The 11,984-nt window shown below is 46.3% G+C and overlaps 1 protein-coding gene across 4 annotated transcripts; it reads right to left on the bottom strand.

Moving 5' to 3' along the window:
- Positions 1–6,627: 6,627 nt before the first annotated feature.
- On the bottom strand, positions 6,628–10,759 carry LOC145421330 (uncharacterized). Of its 4 annotated transcripts, none has more exons than XM_080291507.1 (6): positions 9,082–10,759; positions 8,075–8,961; positions 7,737–7,907; positions 7,494–7,661; positions 7,044–7,143; positions 6,628–6,871 (listed from the first exon to the last, which is right to left on the bottom strand). In XM_080291507.1, the coding sequence occupies exons 2-6, from the start codon at positions 8,159–8,161 to the stop codon at positions 6,813–6,815; spliced, it is 585 nt and encodes a 194-aa protein (XP_080147633.1). In that variant the 5' UTR covers positions 8,162–8,961; positions 9,082–10,759; the 3' UTR covers positions 6,628–6,812. The 4 variants fall into 4 exon arrangements, with proteins under 4 accessions (XP_080147633.1, XP_080147635.1, XP_080147634.1 ...); XM_080291509.1 differs by having other exon boundaries at positions 8,075–8,222; XM_080291508.1 differs by having other exon boundaries at positions 8,075–8,183.
- Positions 10,760–11,984: the final 1,225 nt, after the last annotated feature.

Here is an 11,984-nt window from a genome sequence, read left to right as displayed (position 1 = left end):
GCAGACCCTCGTGCACCAAAGCTTGGTTCGCCCCGGGGCATTGCTGGAGGCAGAATGGGTGGTGGTGAGGTGTGTGCATGGTGATGTTCACAGGTATCCCATAGTGCCGCTGTTATTAAAGTATAAGGGCAAAACGCATAGAGTAACGGCTGCGGTTAGCCCGCGCCTGTCGCATCCCCTAATTCTGGGTACGAATTGGCCGGGGTTTCATCATCTGTTGGGACAGTATGCGGGGGTGCGGTCACGACCGCTAGTAGCATGTAGTGTCTGCGCGGCGCTCAGTGGTGACGCGGGGTCGTCCGACACTGACTCTGGGGAGGGGGAGACGGCGGGTCCTTCACAGGTAGCCCTGCCGGCTCCGGAAGTTCCCCCCACGGGTGATTTTCCACTGGAACAGTCTCGTGACGACACCCTACGCTCAGCCTTTGACCAAGTGATTGAGATTGATGGTCACGTGGTGCGCCCCGAAGCCGTGCGGACCTACCCACGCTTCATTTTATCGAAAGACAGGTTATATCGAGTGAGTCGTGACGCTCGCACGGAGGGGACACACACCCAGCTGTTGGTGCCGCAGGGCCGCCGGGAAACGATTTTCCAGGCGGCTCATTATAACCCCATGGCAGGGCATATGGGATACGAAAAAACTCTGGAGCGAATAACGGCCCGATTTTATTGGCCGGGCATCCGAGCGGATGTGCGCCGCTGGTGCGCGTCCTGCCCGGACTGCCAACTTGTTAATCAGCCGGCCATACCAAAAGCACCTTTGCGTCCGCTTCCACTCATAGAGGTCCCGTTCGAGCGCATTGGCATGAACCTCATCGGGCCGTTTCACCGGAGTGCACGCAGCTACCGCTTTGTATTAGTCCTGGTGGATTATGCAACGCGGTACCCGGAAGCAGTCCCGCTGCGCACCATCTCTGCAAAGAGTGTGGCGCAGGCACTGTTTCAGGTCATCTCCCGAGTCGGAATCCCGAAAGAGATACTGACTGACCAGGGCACGTCGTTTATGTCTCGTACACTGCGGGAACTGTACAAATTACTGGGCATTAAATCTATTCGGACCAGGGTCTACCACCCTCAGACGGACGGGCTGGTGGAGCGGCTGAATAAGACCTTAAAGTCCATGATTCGTAAGTTCATTAACGAGGATGAACGCAATTGGGATCACTGGCTAGACCCTCTGTTATTCGCAGTGCGGGAGGTGCCCCAGGCCTCCACGGGATTTTCTCCCTTTGAACTGCTGTTCGGCAGGAGGCCACGTGGGGTGCTCGACCTGATTAAAGAAAGCTGGGAGGACGGTCCGAGCCCCGCCAAGAATGAGATTCAGTACGTGTTGGACCTGAGAGCAAAACTCCACACTTTGGGGAGGTTGTCACGGGAGAATTTGCTCCAGGCTCAGCAGCGTGAGCAACGCCTGTATGACAGAGGGGCTAGACTCAGGCAATTTTCACCGGGAGACAAAGTGCTTGTATTACTCCCTTCTTCTAGCTCAAAGTTGCTCGCCAAGTGGCAAGGACCCTTTGTGGTCACACGGCGAGTCGGGGATGTTGACTATGAGGTTGCTTGGTTGGACAGGGGAGGGGCCACGCAGATTTATCACCTCAATCTCCTTAAAGCGTGGAGGGAGGTTGAAACCGCTTCTCTGGTGAGCCTGGTTAAGGAGAGAGATGAGTTGGGGCCGGAGGTGCCAAATTCCATCATCCCCGCCTCCCTCCCTTGTGATGACCATCTCACACAGGCCCAGAGAGCGGACGTTGTCGCGTTACAACAGCGTTTTGCTGACGTGTTCTCCCCCCTGCCCGGCCGGACGTCTCTCATTGAGCATCATTTTGTAACGCAGCCTGGCGTGACAGTGCGTTCACGGCCCTACAGGCTTCCTGAGCATAAACGGCAAATCGTGCAGAGGGAATTGGCTGAAATGCTGAGAGTGGGAGTGATAGAAGAGTCGCACAGCGCCTGGTGTAGCCCCATCGTTCTGGTGGTGAAGAAGGATGGGTCTATACGGTTCTGTGTCGACTATCGCAAGGTGAATGAAGTGTCACGTTTTGATGCTTATCCCATGCCCTGGGTCGACGAGCTCCTGGATCGGCTGGGCACGGCCCGTTTTTTCACGACCCTGGATTTAACCAAGGGCTATTGGCAGATTCCCTTGTCTGCCGAGTCCAAGGAGAAAACGGCCTTCTCCACTCCGTACAGTTTGTACCAATTCGTTACGCTTCCGTTCGGCTTGTTCGGGGCCCCTGCCACCTTCCAGCGCCTCATGGACCGGGTGCTGCGCCCGCACGCTGCGTATGCTGCTGCCTACTTGGATGACGTGATCATCCACAGCGACACCTGGGCGGAGCATGTGCAGCGGGTGGCCACGGTCCTGGAGTCCCTGAGGCAGGCGGGGCTCACGGCCAACCCGAAGAAGTGTGCGGTTGGACAGTATCTGGGGTACCACTTGGGGGGCGGGCAGGTGCGTCCACAGGTGGAAAAGACGGCGGCTATCGCATCCTGCCCGCGCCCCAAGACTAAAAAGGAGGTGAGACGGTTTCTGGGGCTGGCGGGTTACTATCGCCGGTTCGTGCCAGGGTTTGCGCAGCTGACCAGCCTCTTAACCGATCTTACCCGGAAGGGTGCTCCAGATCTGGTTCAGTGGACGGGGCCGTGCCAGGCGGCGTTTGTGCAGGTGAAAAAGGCTCTCTGTGGGGAGCCGCTGCTTCACACCCCTAACTTTTCCCTCCCTTTTGTTCTGCAGACTGACGCCTCGAACAGAGGGTAGGGGGCCGTTTTGTCCCAGCAGGTGAGGGGGGCTGACCGTCCCGTTCTTTACATCAGCCGGAAGCTGGCAGAGCGCGAAAGACGGTACAGCACCGTGGAGAAGGCGTGCTTGGCTATCCGGTGGGCGGTCGACTCCCTTCGCTATTACCTCCTGGGGCGCTCATTCACCCTCTGCTCGGACCACGCCCCGCTACAGTGGCTCCACCGCATGAAGGATGCCAACGCCCGGATCACCCGGTGGTATCTGGCTTTGCAGCCTTTTAAGTTCAAGGTGGTCCATGGGCCGGGGGGGGGGGGGAGTAGGTTCGGCTGGTGGGCTTCCCGGCCTCAGTCGGGCGGTGGGGGTGTGTGGCGGAGGTGTGGTCCGGGGCGCGGCTGCAGGGGAGGAGTGGTGCAGTGAGCTCAACGGGGCGGTGCTGGTAAGAACAGCTGATGGCGATTTTGGACTGATGGTGGTTTTCCTTTCCTTTATATAGTGAGGTGGAGAGGAGCGGAGGGGAGAGACGCTGGGGAAACCGACCGCTGTCAGACGGTGTTCTGTTGTGATTCAGTGCACACTCTTAATAAATGTGGGATCTGATGACAACGACCTGTGTGTGGGTGTATCTGTGCCTAGCGTGTGTCACACCAGTCACATTCCCTCGCATGGAATTGACGGCAGCAGTGGTAGCAGTTCGCATGGATAGAATGTGGAAGAGGGAATTGAGACTACCTTTCCTAAACTCTGTGTTTTGGAGGGACAGCACCACAGTGTTGAAATATATAAACAATGAGACTTCTAGGTTCCATGTTTTTGTGGCAAACAGAGTGTCAGAAATCCTCAAGGCTTCAAGTGCCTCCCAATGGAGGTATGTGAGCACCACACATAATCCTGCGGACCTTTCCTACAGAGGTATGAAGGCAGAGACCTTTTCACGTGACACTGAATGGATATCTGGTCCTGCGCTCCGACAGTGGGACCAACTTTGTGGGCTGAGACAAGCTATGGTAGAGTGGAATCAGGAAAAGATCTCTGATGCTCTGTCTTTGAAGGGAGTGAAATGGATCTTTAGTCCTCCACCTGGATCGCATCATGGCGGCGCATGGGAGAGGTTGATTCATTCTGTCAGAAAGGTCCTTAATTCCACTCTGCACACACACCGTTTGGATGAAGAAGGGCTCCACTGCTTTTTGTGAAGTGGAGTCAGTCCTCAACAGTAGACCCATTACTGTGGAATCCACCGATCCAAATGATTTAGAAGCCTTACCACCAAACCATCTCCTCCTTCTCAAGTCCAACCCGTGTTTACCACCTGGCCTGTTCCAAAGAGATGATCGCTACACACATAAACGATGGAGACAAGTCCAATATATATATCTGACCTGTTTTGGAAAAGATGGACTAAAGAATACTTACCACAACTTCAGCAGCGCCAGAAATGGGGAAGGATTAAACGCAACTTTGTTCCTGGAGATGTGGTTCTCATAGTGGATGACTCTGCACCTCGTGGTTCTTGGACCATTGGCAGAGTCACAGCAGCTGTGCCTGACAAAAGGGGCCTTGTACGTCATGTCTGGATTAAGACCCCAACCAGCCATGTGTGCAGACCCGTCACAAAGATATGCCTTCTTCAGGAGGCCTCTGACCCATGACGATGACAATTTGGCACAGCGTGACATAACTAACTTTGAATTGACTTTAATGTTATGAGATGTACATCACAGACTGACTATATTTAGGCTAAGTGCTGGTAACCTTTGGCCTATGACTGACCGTCCATGTGCAGACAGAAGAAAAGAAGAGAAGAAATGAGAAAATAGCTTTTTTTTTGAGTATGTTATGCTGTCTCACTGGGTGTCTGTGATATAATGAAGTGTATGTCTTGAGTTATGGTGTTGGATGTGTAATTGTCATTGTAAGAATGTAATAATTAGGGGCCGGAATATTGTGGATAGGCGTAGCTTTGGGTCATGTGGTGTTGGTAATAGTACTAGTGATTGCTATATCATCTGTTCACGGCCCGAGGGAATTTTTGTGAATGAGTTGGAAGTCGACTTTTGCTGACCGCTCAAGCCTGGAATGTTTTTTATCACTGTTTTTCTATGGGTTTTAAGGATTTTGATAATAAATAAAGGAGTTTTTAAACTGGAACTTTGACTTGCGTTTTGAACAGGGGGTGCGTCAACATTATTCCCCCATTCAGCTGCTCGGCGACTCAAAGGCTTGATAGTCGCCAATAATATCTATATATTAGACTCCAATTTGTTAATGTAAATGGAGAGTCCTCTTCATACACTAAGGTCAACTATGGTGTTCCATAGGGTTCAGTGCAAGGACCAATTCTGTTTACATTATACATGCTTCCCTTAGGCAGTATCATAAGAAGACCGGCATAGCATTTTCACTGCTATGCCAGTGACACCCAACTTTATCTGTCCATGAAGCCAGATAACACACAAGTTTAACTTTTCCAATTAGTTAAACTGCAGGAATGTCTTAAAGACATAAAGACCTTGATGGCCGCTAACTTTCTGCTTCTTAATTCAGATAAAACTGAGGTTATTGTACTCAGCCCTGAAAACCTTAGAAATATGGTATCTAACCAGATTCTTACTCTGGATGGCATTACCTTGGCCTCCAGTAACACTGTGAGGAACCTTGGAGTCATTTTTAATCAACATGATGAACATGTCCTTCAATGCACATATTAAACAAATATGTAAGACTGCTTTCTTCCATTTGTGCAACATCTCTAAAATTAGAAATATCCTGTCTCAGAGTGAAGCTGAAAAACTAGTTCATGCATTTATTACTTCCAGGCTGGATTACTGTAATTCATTATTATCAGGATGTCCTAAAAACTCCCTGAAAAAGCCTTCAGTTATTCCAAAATGCTGCAGCAAGAGTCCTGACAGGGACTAGAAAGAGAGAGCAGATTTCTCCTGTATTGGCTTCCCTTCATTGCCCCCCCCCCTTTAAATCCAGAATTGAATACAAAATCACATACAAGGTCTTAAATAATCAGGCCCCATCTTATCTTAATGACCTTGTAGTACCATATCACCCTATTCGAGCACTTCGCTCTCGCACTGCAGAACTACTTGTTGTACCTAGAGTGTCTAAAAGTAGAATGGGAGGCAGGGCCTTCAGTTTTCAGGCCCCTCTTCTGTGGAACCAGCTTCCAGTTTGGATTTAGATTTGATTCTACTCTTAAGATTAGGCTTAAAACTTTCCCTTTTGCTAAAGCATTTTGCTAAAGGGCTGGACCAGGTGACCCTGAATCCTCCCTTAGTTATGCTGCAATAGACGTAGGCTGCTGGGGGATTCCCATGATGCATTGAGTTTTTCTTTTCCAGTCACCTTTCTCACTCACTATATTATAATAGACCTCTCTGGATTGAATCGTACCTGTTATTAATTTCTGTCTCTCTTCCACAGCATGTCTATATCCTGTTTTCCTTCTCTTACCCCAACTGGTCACAGCAGATGGCCCCATCCCTCCCTGAGCCTGGTTCTGCCAGTTTTGTGATTTTTAATTTATGATGATTATTTTATTAACACAAATCCTGTGAGGTGTAAAACTTCCTAATTTATTTTTGCCACCAGGGGTCACTGTTGGCTTCAATACAACATTTAGCATGAAATAAAAGTTTTGTTTTGCTCTCTTTATGAAGAAGAACCAAAGCATCTGAAAATGTAAACTACGAAGAAAAATAGTTTCAATTCCTAAATAACTTCGTAATAATTTTGTTAAACTTCATGAACTGAAGCAAAAATTGTTTCTTTATCCCAATACTTATGGACCCAGATGTCTCATTTTTACATCTGAACCCCCCCCTATCCGATTTAAAACCTGTTACACTAAACATGGAAAAGACAAAGGATACAACAGATAAAATATTTTTTTATTTGTGTCCTGATAATATGACTTCAGCTAAAACACATTTGCAATATGATTAACATCGTAAAGACAGAAAGAAAAAATAAAACAAAGCAAACTCTGCAGGAAGCTTTATAATGCCTATCTTGAGACAAACTTCTTCCTAAGAATACTCAGGCCAGTCAGTGGTCAGAGCTTATTCATCTCAATGGTGAGTCTCTTCTGCCAGAAATAGATGATCACCAACACTGAAAGACAAACAGTAACTCACTTAAACTGAAACACCATCCATAAAGTGGAGAAGAAAGATTTTCTATTATTTCTGCTGAAATCAAAGTGGAAAGTGGTGTAAAACCATCATTTTGCCTAAGATTGTCTAATAATCCGTAAATGTAGAAAAGAAACAATTCTCTCACTTACCTGCAATAACACAGGGTATCAGCATGAAACGTAATATCTGCAGGGCTTCGTGTAACTGGGAATCAAGCCCAAGACTTACTGTCCTGTCACCATAATTTATCTACAAAATAAAGAGAAACATTTTACAGAGAGAGTTCTCACCAGAGCAACAGGCCAAAAATTGTTATTGTATGCATAAATATCATTTTGAAGTTTGAAAGGCAACTGTTTGTTACCAATACAGATGAAAAAGTCTGTTTGCCCTCAGTTTCAGGTTTCTCCTCTAGAAAACATCAAACTGAGAACTTTGATGTTGTCATCTCCACAAAGAAAGGATGTTTTCTAAAGAACACCTCACCTCACCTCACCATACATTTCAATTCAATTTTATTTATATAGCGTCAACAAGTTCGGTTTGTTTTTTTCCGGTGATACTTATCTAGCTGGGGGTAGCATGAAAGAAAGATTTACCAGCAACTCCTCAAATTCAGGGTTGGTTAGTCTTTTAATCTCACAGATGAAAGAGTCAGAGTTGTTACTGGTTTCTTTGGCTTTCATGATGCACTGGTATTCCGTATTGTCTTGAACGCCCCACACTGATAACTCATCTATCATCATCTCCAGCTTGTCTGTCTTTTTCTAAATGAAGAAAAACAAAGGCTAGCTGTCACATGTTTGTATATGTATGAAAATTAAAAAAAAAAAAAAACTAACCTGAATGGTGATGCGCACATCTTCCCCTGTCCTTATAACTGTGAAGCTGGTAAACTCAGGGTCTGGATAGTAGGGGAGTTTAATGGAGCAGGCCAAGGTTTCATTGGCTACTTTGACAAACATAGTGCTGCTAGAAATGCTCCCAGCTGCAGGTGAATTGTAGGTGAGATACTGCAATGAAATTAAATAAACAGAAAAGACAGCATGACATGACTAAAGCAGGACATAAGATTATGACATGCGTGTGTCAGATGTCCACATCCGAAATGTTCAGAGCTCATGTATGAAAACATCTTGATGTCATTTCAAAGGCACATTGTTTGTGTCTACAGACCAACCTCAGAGCTGATGTTTCTGGGAAGTCTGACATCCTGCATTGCGTGGCTGTGGAAGACCCCTTCAACAAAGTTAAGGTGAGACCCCATGAGTGTGATCTTCCTCTTCCCACTGCAGGACAGGAAGCGGGCTTTAGTCAGAGCAGAGGGACTGCAAGGAAAAAAATCATCTGATCCCACACTCCTTTCAAACAGTTAGCATAACCCACATTTTTGTCAATTCTCAACAGTGTGAATTATTCAAACTGTGTTTTAAACATGATTTGATAGAGTAGTGAGAGATGTCCAAAAACATTTCCTCCAGATTTAACAGTTTTCATTTAATAAAGATCTTTTTATGTTTAGATGTTACTGTTGTTTTCAGCTTGATTAAAAGCTCACTAATAGGAGTTATTGCTATCTGGGACTGATCCAACATGAAAGCATAAGCAAGGTCTGGATGAGAATGAAGGCACGATCATTCACATACGTGCACAGGTAGGGGAAGGAGTTGTAGGAGGTAAAGAAGATGCCAGTTTTATACTAGTAAAAATATTTCACTGGAAAATTAAGAGCTCTTCACACGTAGGCTGCAGTCTGAACACTGAATCATTATTTTAGCATAGATAATATGCCTGTAAACTAAAGTGTGTGATGGACTCAGAAGCTAAAAAGTACCCCACGTATTCATTCTGCAGACAGCAGAGCAAAAAAAAAAGAAAAAAGGCTGGTGACTGAGGCTGCAGAGCTCAGAGGTGTGGACTCCAACAGGAAGTAGTCGGGTGACAGATACTGCTTTCTCAACCATGAGGTTCAGTAAAAGCGGCAGAGGTCAAACCAATGCAAAAGCTTCCTTCCTCTTATGATAAATATCTCTGTTCTCTCACAGCAGGATGTAGCAGCACGTGATACTGCACACAAAAGACACACACACATGTACTGTTTCTTTGGTCAAAACACTTTCTGAGACATTAGCAGATAAACGTTCTGTATCTTCTGTGTTTTTTAGGTTTCAGCAAAACTGAACATACCTGATCCAGCTGCTGCTTGGAGTAATATTGGTGCATGATGGTAATGAGCTGTAGGTGATTTTAGCTTTGCCATGGCAACGACCATCTGGGAGGAGAAGACATACGTTGACCACGCCTTTGATATTTGAACTGGGAATGTGGAACGTCAGACTGAAACCAGTGTTGTCCCAAATGGAAGATCTGACCAGAACACAAAGAGAGAAACAGAGTCACTAACATCATCACAACATGCAGAAAACCCCAAGAAAGACTAAAGCTGAGCAGCAAGGTCTTCCTTAAAATTATCAAATTGTGTGTTTTTATGAGTTTAACACGTCTTTGATTTCATTTGGATTACAAAGTAAACAGTAAATCCAGATTTAACCCTTTCACACACAGTGGCCACTACAGTGGACAGCTAGTCAAAGGCTGTTTTTTTTTGTATTTGTTTCAGTGTTTATGGTATACTTGCACATAAACACAACAGACAGTGCATATTATTTATTTGTTTGTCAAATTCATGAATCAAAATGTATGTTGTCCACCTAAGTGGACATGTAAAGAACTCTTTGAACAGTACATGTTTAGAAAAATGAAGTTCAAAAGTCTTTTTTTCCATGTCTAATGATGAATAAAAATACTTAAGAAAAAAATCCTAATTGTGGTTGTCATAATTCATGCAAAAACGGGTCAATGATTGATTTTGTAATCGTATCACCAGACCTGAGGCCATATGTTTTGGACACTCGGGTAAAGAGAGGGGCTGAGCTGTCAACTGATCACCACCTGGTGGTGAGTTGGATCAGGTTGTGAGGGAGGACGCTGGACAGACCTGGTCAGAATCAGAATCAGAATCAGAATGGGGTTTATTGCCAAATGTTGAGCAGGTTTACAACATTAGGAAATTGCTGCGGTGCTTCAGTGCAAACATAGTGTCATAAATAGCACTTAAATAGACATGAGAAAATAAAAGTAGGAATAAGAATTAAAAGTGCTATGTAGAAAGATATGTGCATGAGATATACATGAGATATATACATGAGAATAAGAATTAAGAGTGCTAAGTAGATAGATATATACATGAGTGCAGGTGGTGATCAGTGACAAACATGGAATGATGCAGTGACACAGCGTAGGGTCATGTGTTAGTGGCAGGAACAGTCATACGGTTATTGTTCATGAGTCCAACAGCAGAGGGGAAGAAACTGTTCTTATGGCGTGAGGTTCTGGTGCGAATGGACCGGAGCCTCCTGCCTGAGGGGAGCAGGTCAAACAGACTGTGTCCAGGGTGAGAAGGGTCAGCTGAGATCCGAGCTGCACGCCGCAATGTCCTGGAGGTGTACAGGTCCTGCAGAGATGGGAGTCTGCAGCCAATCACCTTCTCAGCAGAGCGCACAACACGCTGCAGTCTCTGTTTGTCCCTGATAGTGGCTCCAGCGTACCACACGGTGATGGAGGAGGTGAGGATGGACTCGATGATTGCAGTGTAGAACTGCATCATCGTCCGTGTTGGCAGGTTGAATTTCTTCAGCTGCCTCAGGAAGTACATCCTCTGCTGGGCTTTCTTGATGACGGAGGTGATGGTGGGCTCCCACTTCAGGTCCTGGGTGATGGTGGTACCCAGGAAGCGGAATGAGTCCACAGAGGTGATGGGGGTGTCAGTCAGGATGATGGGGGGGAGTGGGGCTGTGTGCTTCCTGAAGTCAAGGAATTGACGGCAGCAGTGGTAGCAGTTCGCATGGATAGAATGTGGAAGAGGGAATTGAGACTACCTTTCCTAAACTCTGTGTTTTGGAGGCACAGCACCACAGTGTTGAAATATATAAACAATGAGACTTCTAGGTTCCATGCTTTTGTGGCAAACAGAGTGTCAGAAATCCTCAAGGCTTCAAGTGCCTCCCAATGGAGGTATGTGAGCACCACACATAATCCTGCGGACCTTTCCTACAGAGGTATGAAGGCAGAGACCTTTTCACGTGACACTGAATGGATATCTGGTCCTGCGCTCCGACAGTGGGACCAACTTTGTGGGCTGAGACAAGCTATGGTAGAGTGGAATCAGGAAAAGATCTCTGATGCTCTGTCTTTGAAGGGAGTGAAATGGATCTTTAGTCCTCCACCTGGATCGCATCATGGCGGCGCATGGGAGAGGTTGATTCATTCTGTCAGAAAGGTCCTTAATTCCACTCTGCACACACACCGTTTGGATGAAGAAGGGCTCCACTGCTTTTTGTGAAGTGGAGTCAGTCCTCAACAGTAGACCCATTACTGTGGAATCCACCGATCCAAATGATTTAGAAGCCTTACCACCAAACCATCTCCTCCTTCTCAAGTCCAACCCGTGTTTACCACCTGGCCTGTTCCAAAGAGATGATCGCTACACACATAAACGATGGAGACAAGTCCAATATATATATCTGACCTGTTTTGGAAAAGATGGACTAAAGAATACTTACCACAACTTCAGCAGCGCCAGAAATGGGGAAGGATTAAACGCAACTTTGTTCCTGGAGATGTGGTTCTCATAGTGGATGACTCTGCACCTCGTGGTTCTTGGACCATTGGCAGAGTCACAGCAGCTGTGCCTGACAAAAGGGGCCTTGTACGTCATGTCTGGATTAAGACCCCAACCAGCCATGTGTGCAGACCCGTCACAAAGATATGCCTTCTTCAGGAGGCCTCTGACCCATGACGATGACAATTTGGCACAGCGTGACATAACTAACTTTGAATTGACTTTAATGTTATGAGATGTACATCACAGACTGACTATATTTAGGCTAAGTGCTGGTAACCTTTGGCCTATGACTGACCGTCCATGTGCAGACAGAAGAAAAGAAGAGAAGAAATGAGAAAATAGCTTTTTTTTTGAGTATGTTATGCTGTCTCACTGGGTGTCTGTGATATAATGAAGTGTATGTCTT

This window comes from Astatotilapia calliptera, chromosome 17 (assembly GCF_964374335.1).
Source record: "Astatotilapia calliptera chromosome 17, fAstCal68.1, whole genome shotgun sequence".
In the NCBI taxonomy this organism is placed as follows: Eukaryota; Metazoa; Chordata; class Actinopteri; order Cichliformes; family Cichlidae; genus Astatotilapia; species Astatotilapia calliptera.
Note: the sequence above shows the minus strand (reverse complement) of the source record. Positions and strands in the feature narration are given on the sequence as shown.

Bases quoted from the DNA above. Each gene is read 5' to 3' on its own strand.
- LOC145421330 (XM_080291507.1), bottom strand. From the start codon at position 8,161: ATGGGGTCTCACCTTAACTTTGTTGAAGGGGTCTTCCACAGCCACGCA. The intron at 7,908-8,074 runs GTTGGTCTGTAG...ATTTCATTGCAG, and splicing joins CCAGAAACATCAGCTCTGAG to TATCTCACCTACAATTCACC. The intron at 7,144-7,493 runs GTAAATCTTTCT...TTTATTTTGTAG, and splicing joins CTGAATTTGAGGAGTTGCTG to ATAAATTATGGTGACAGGAC.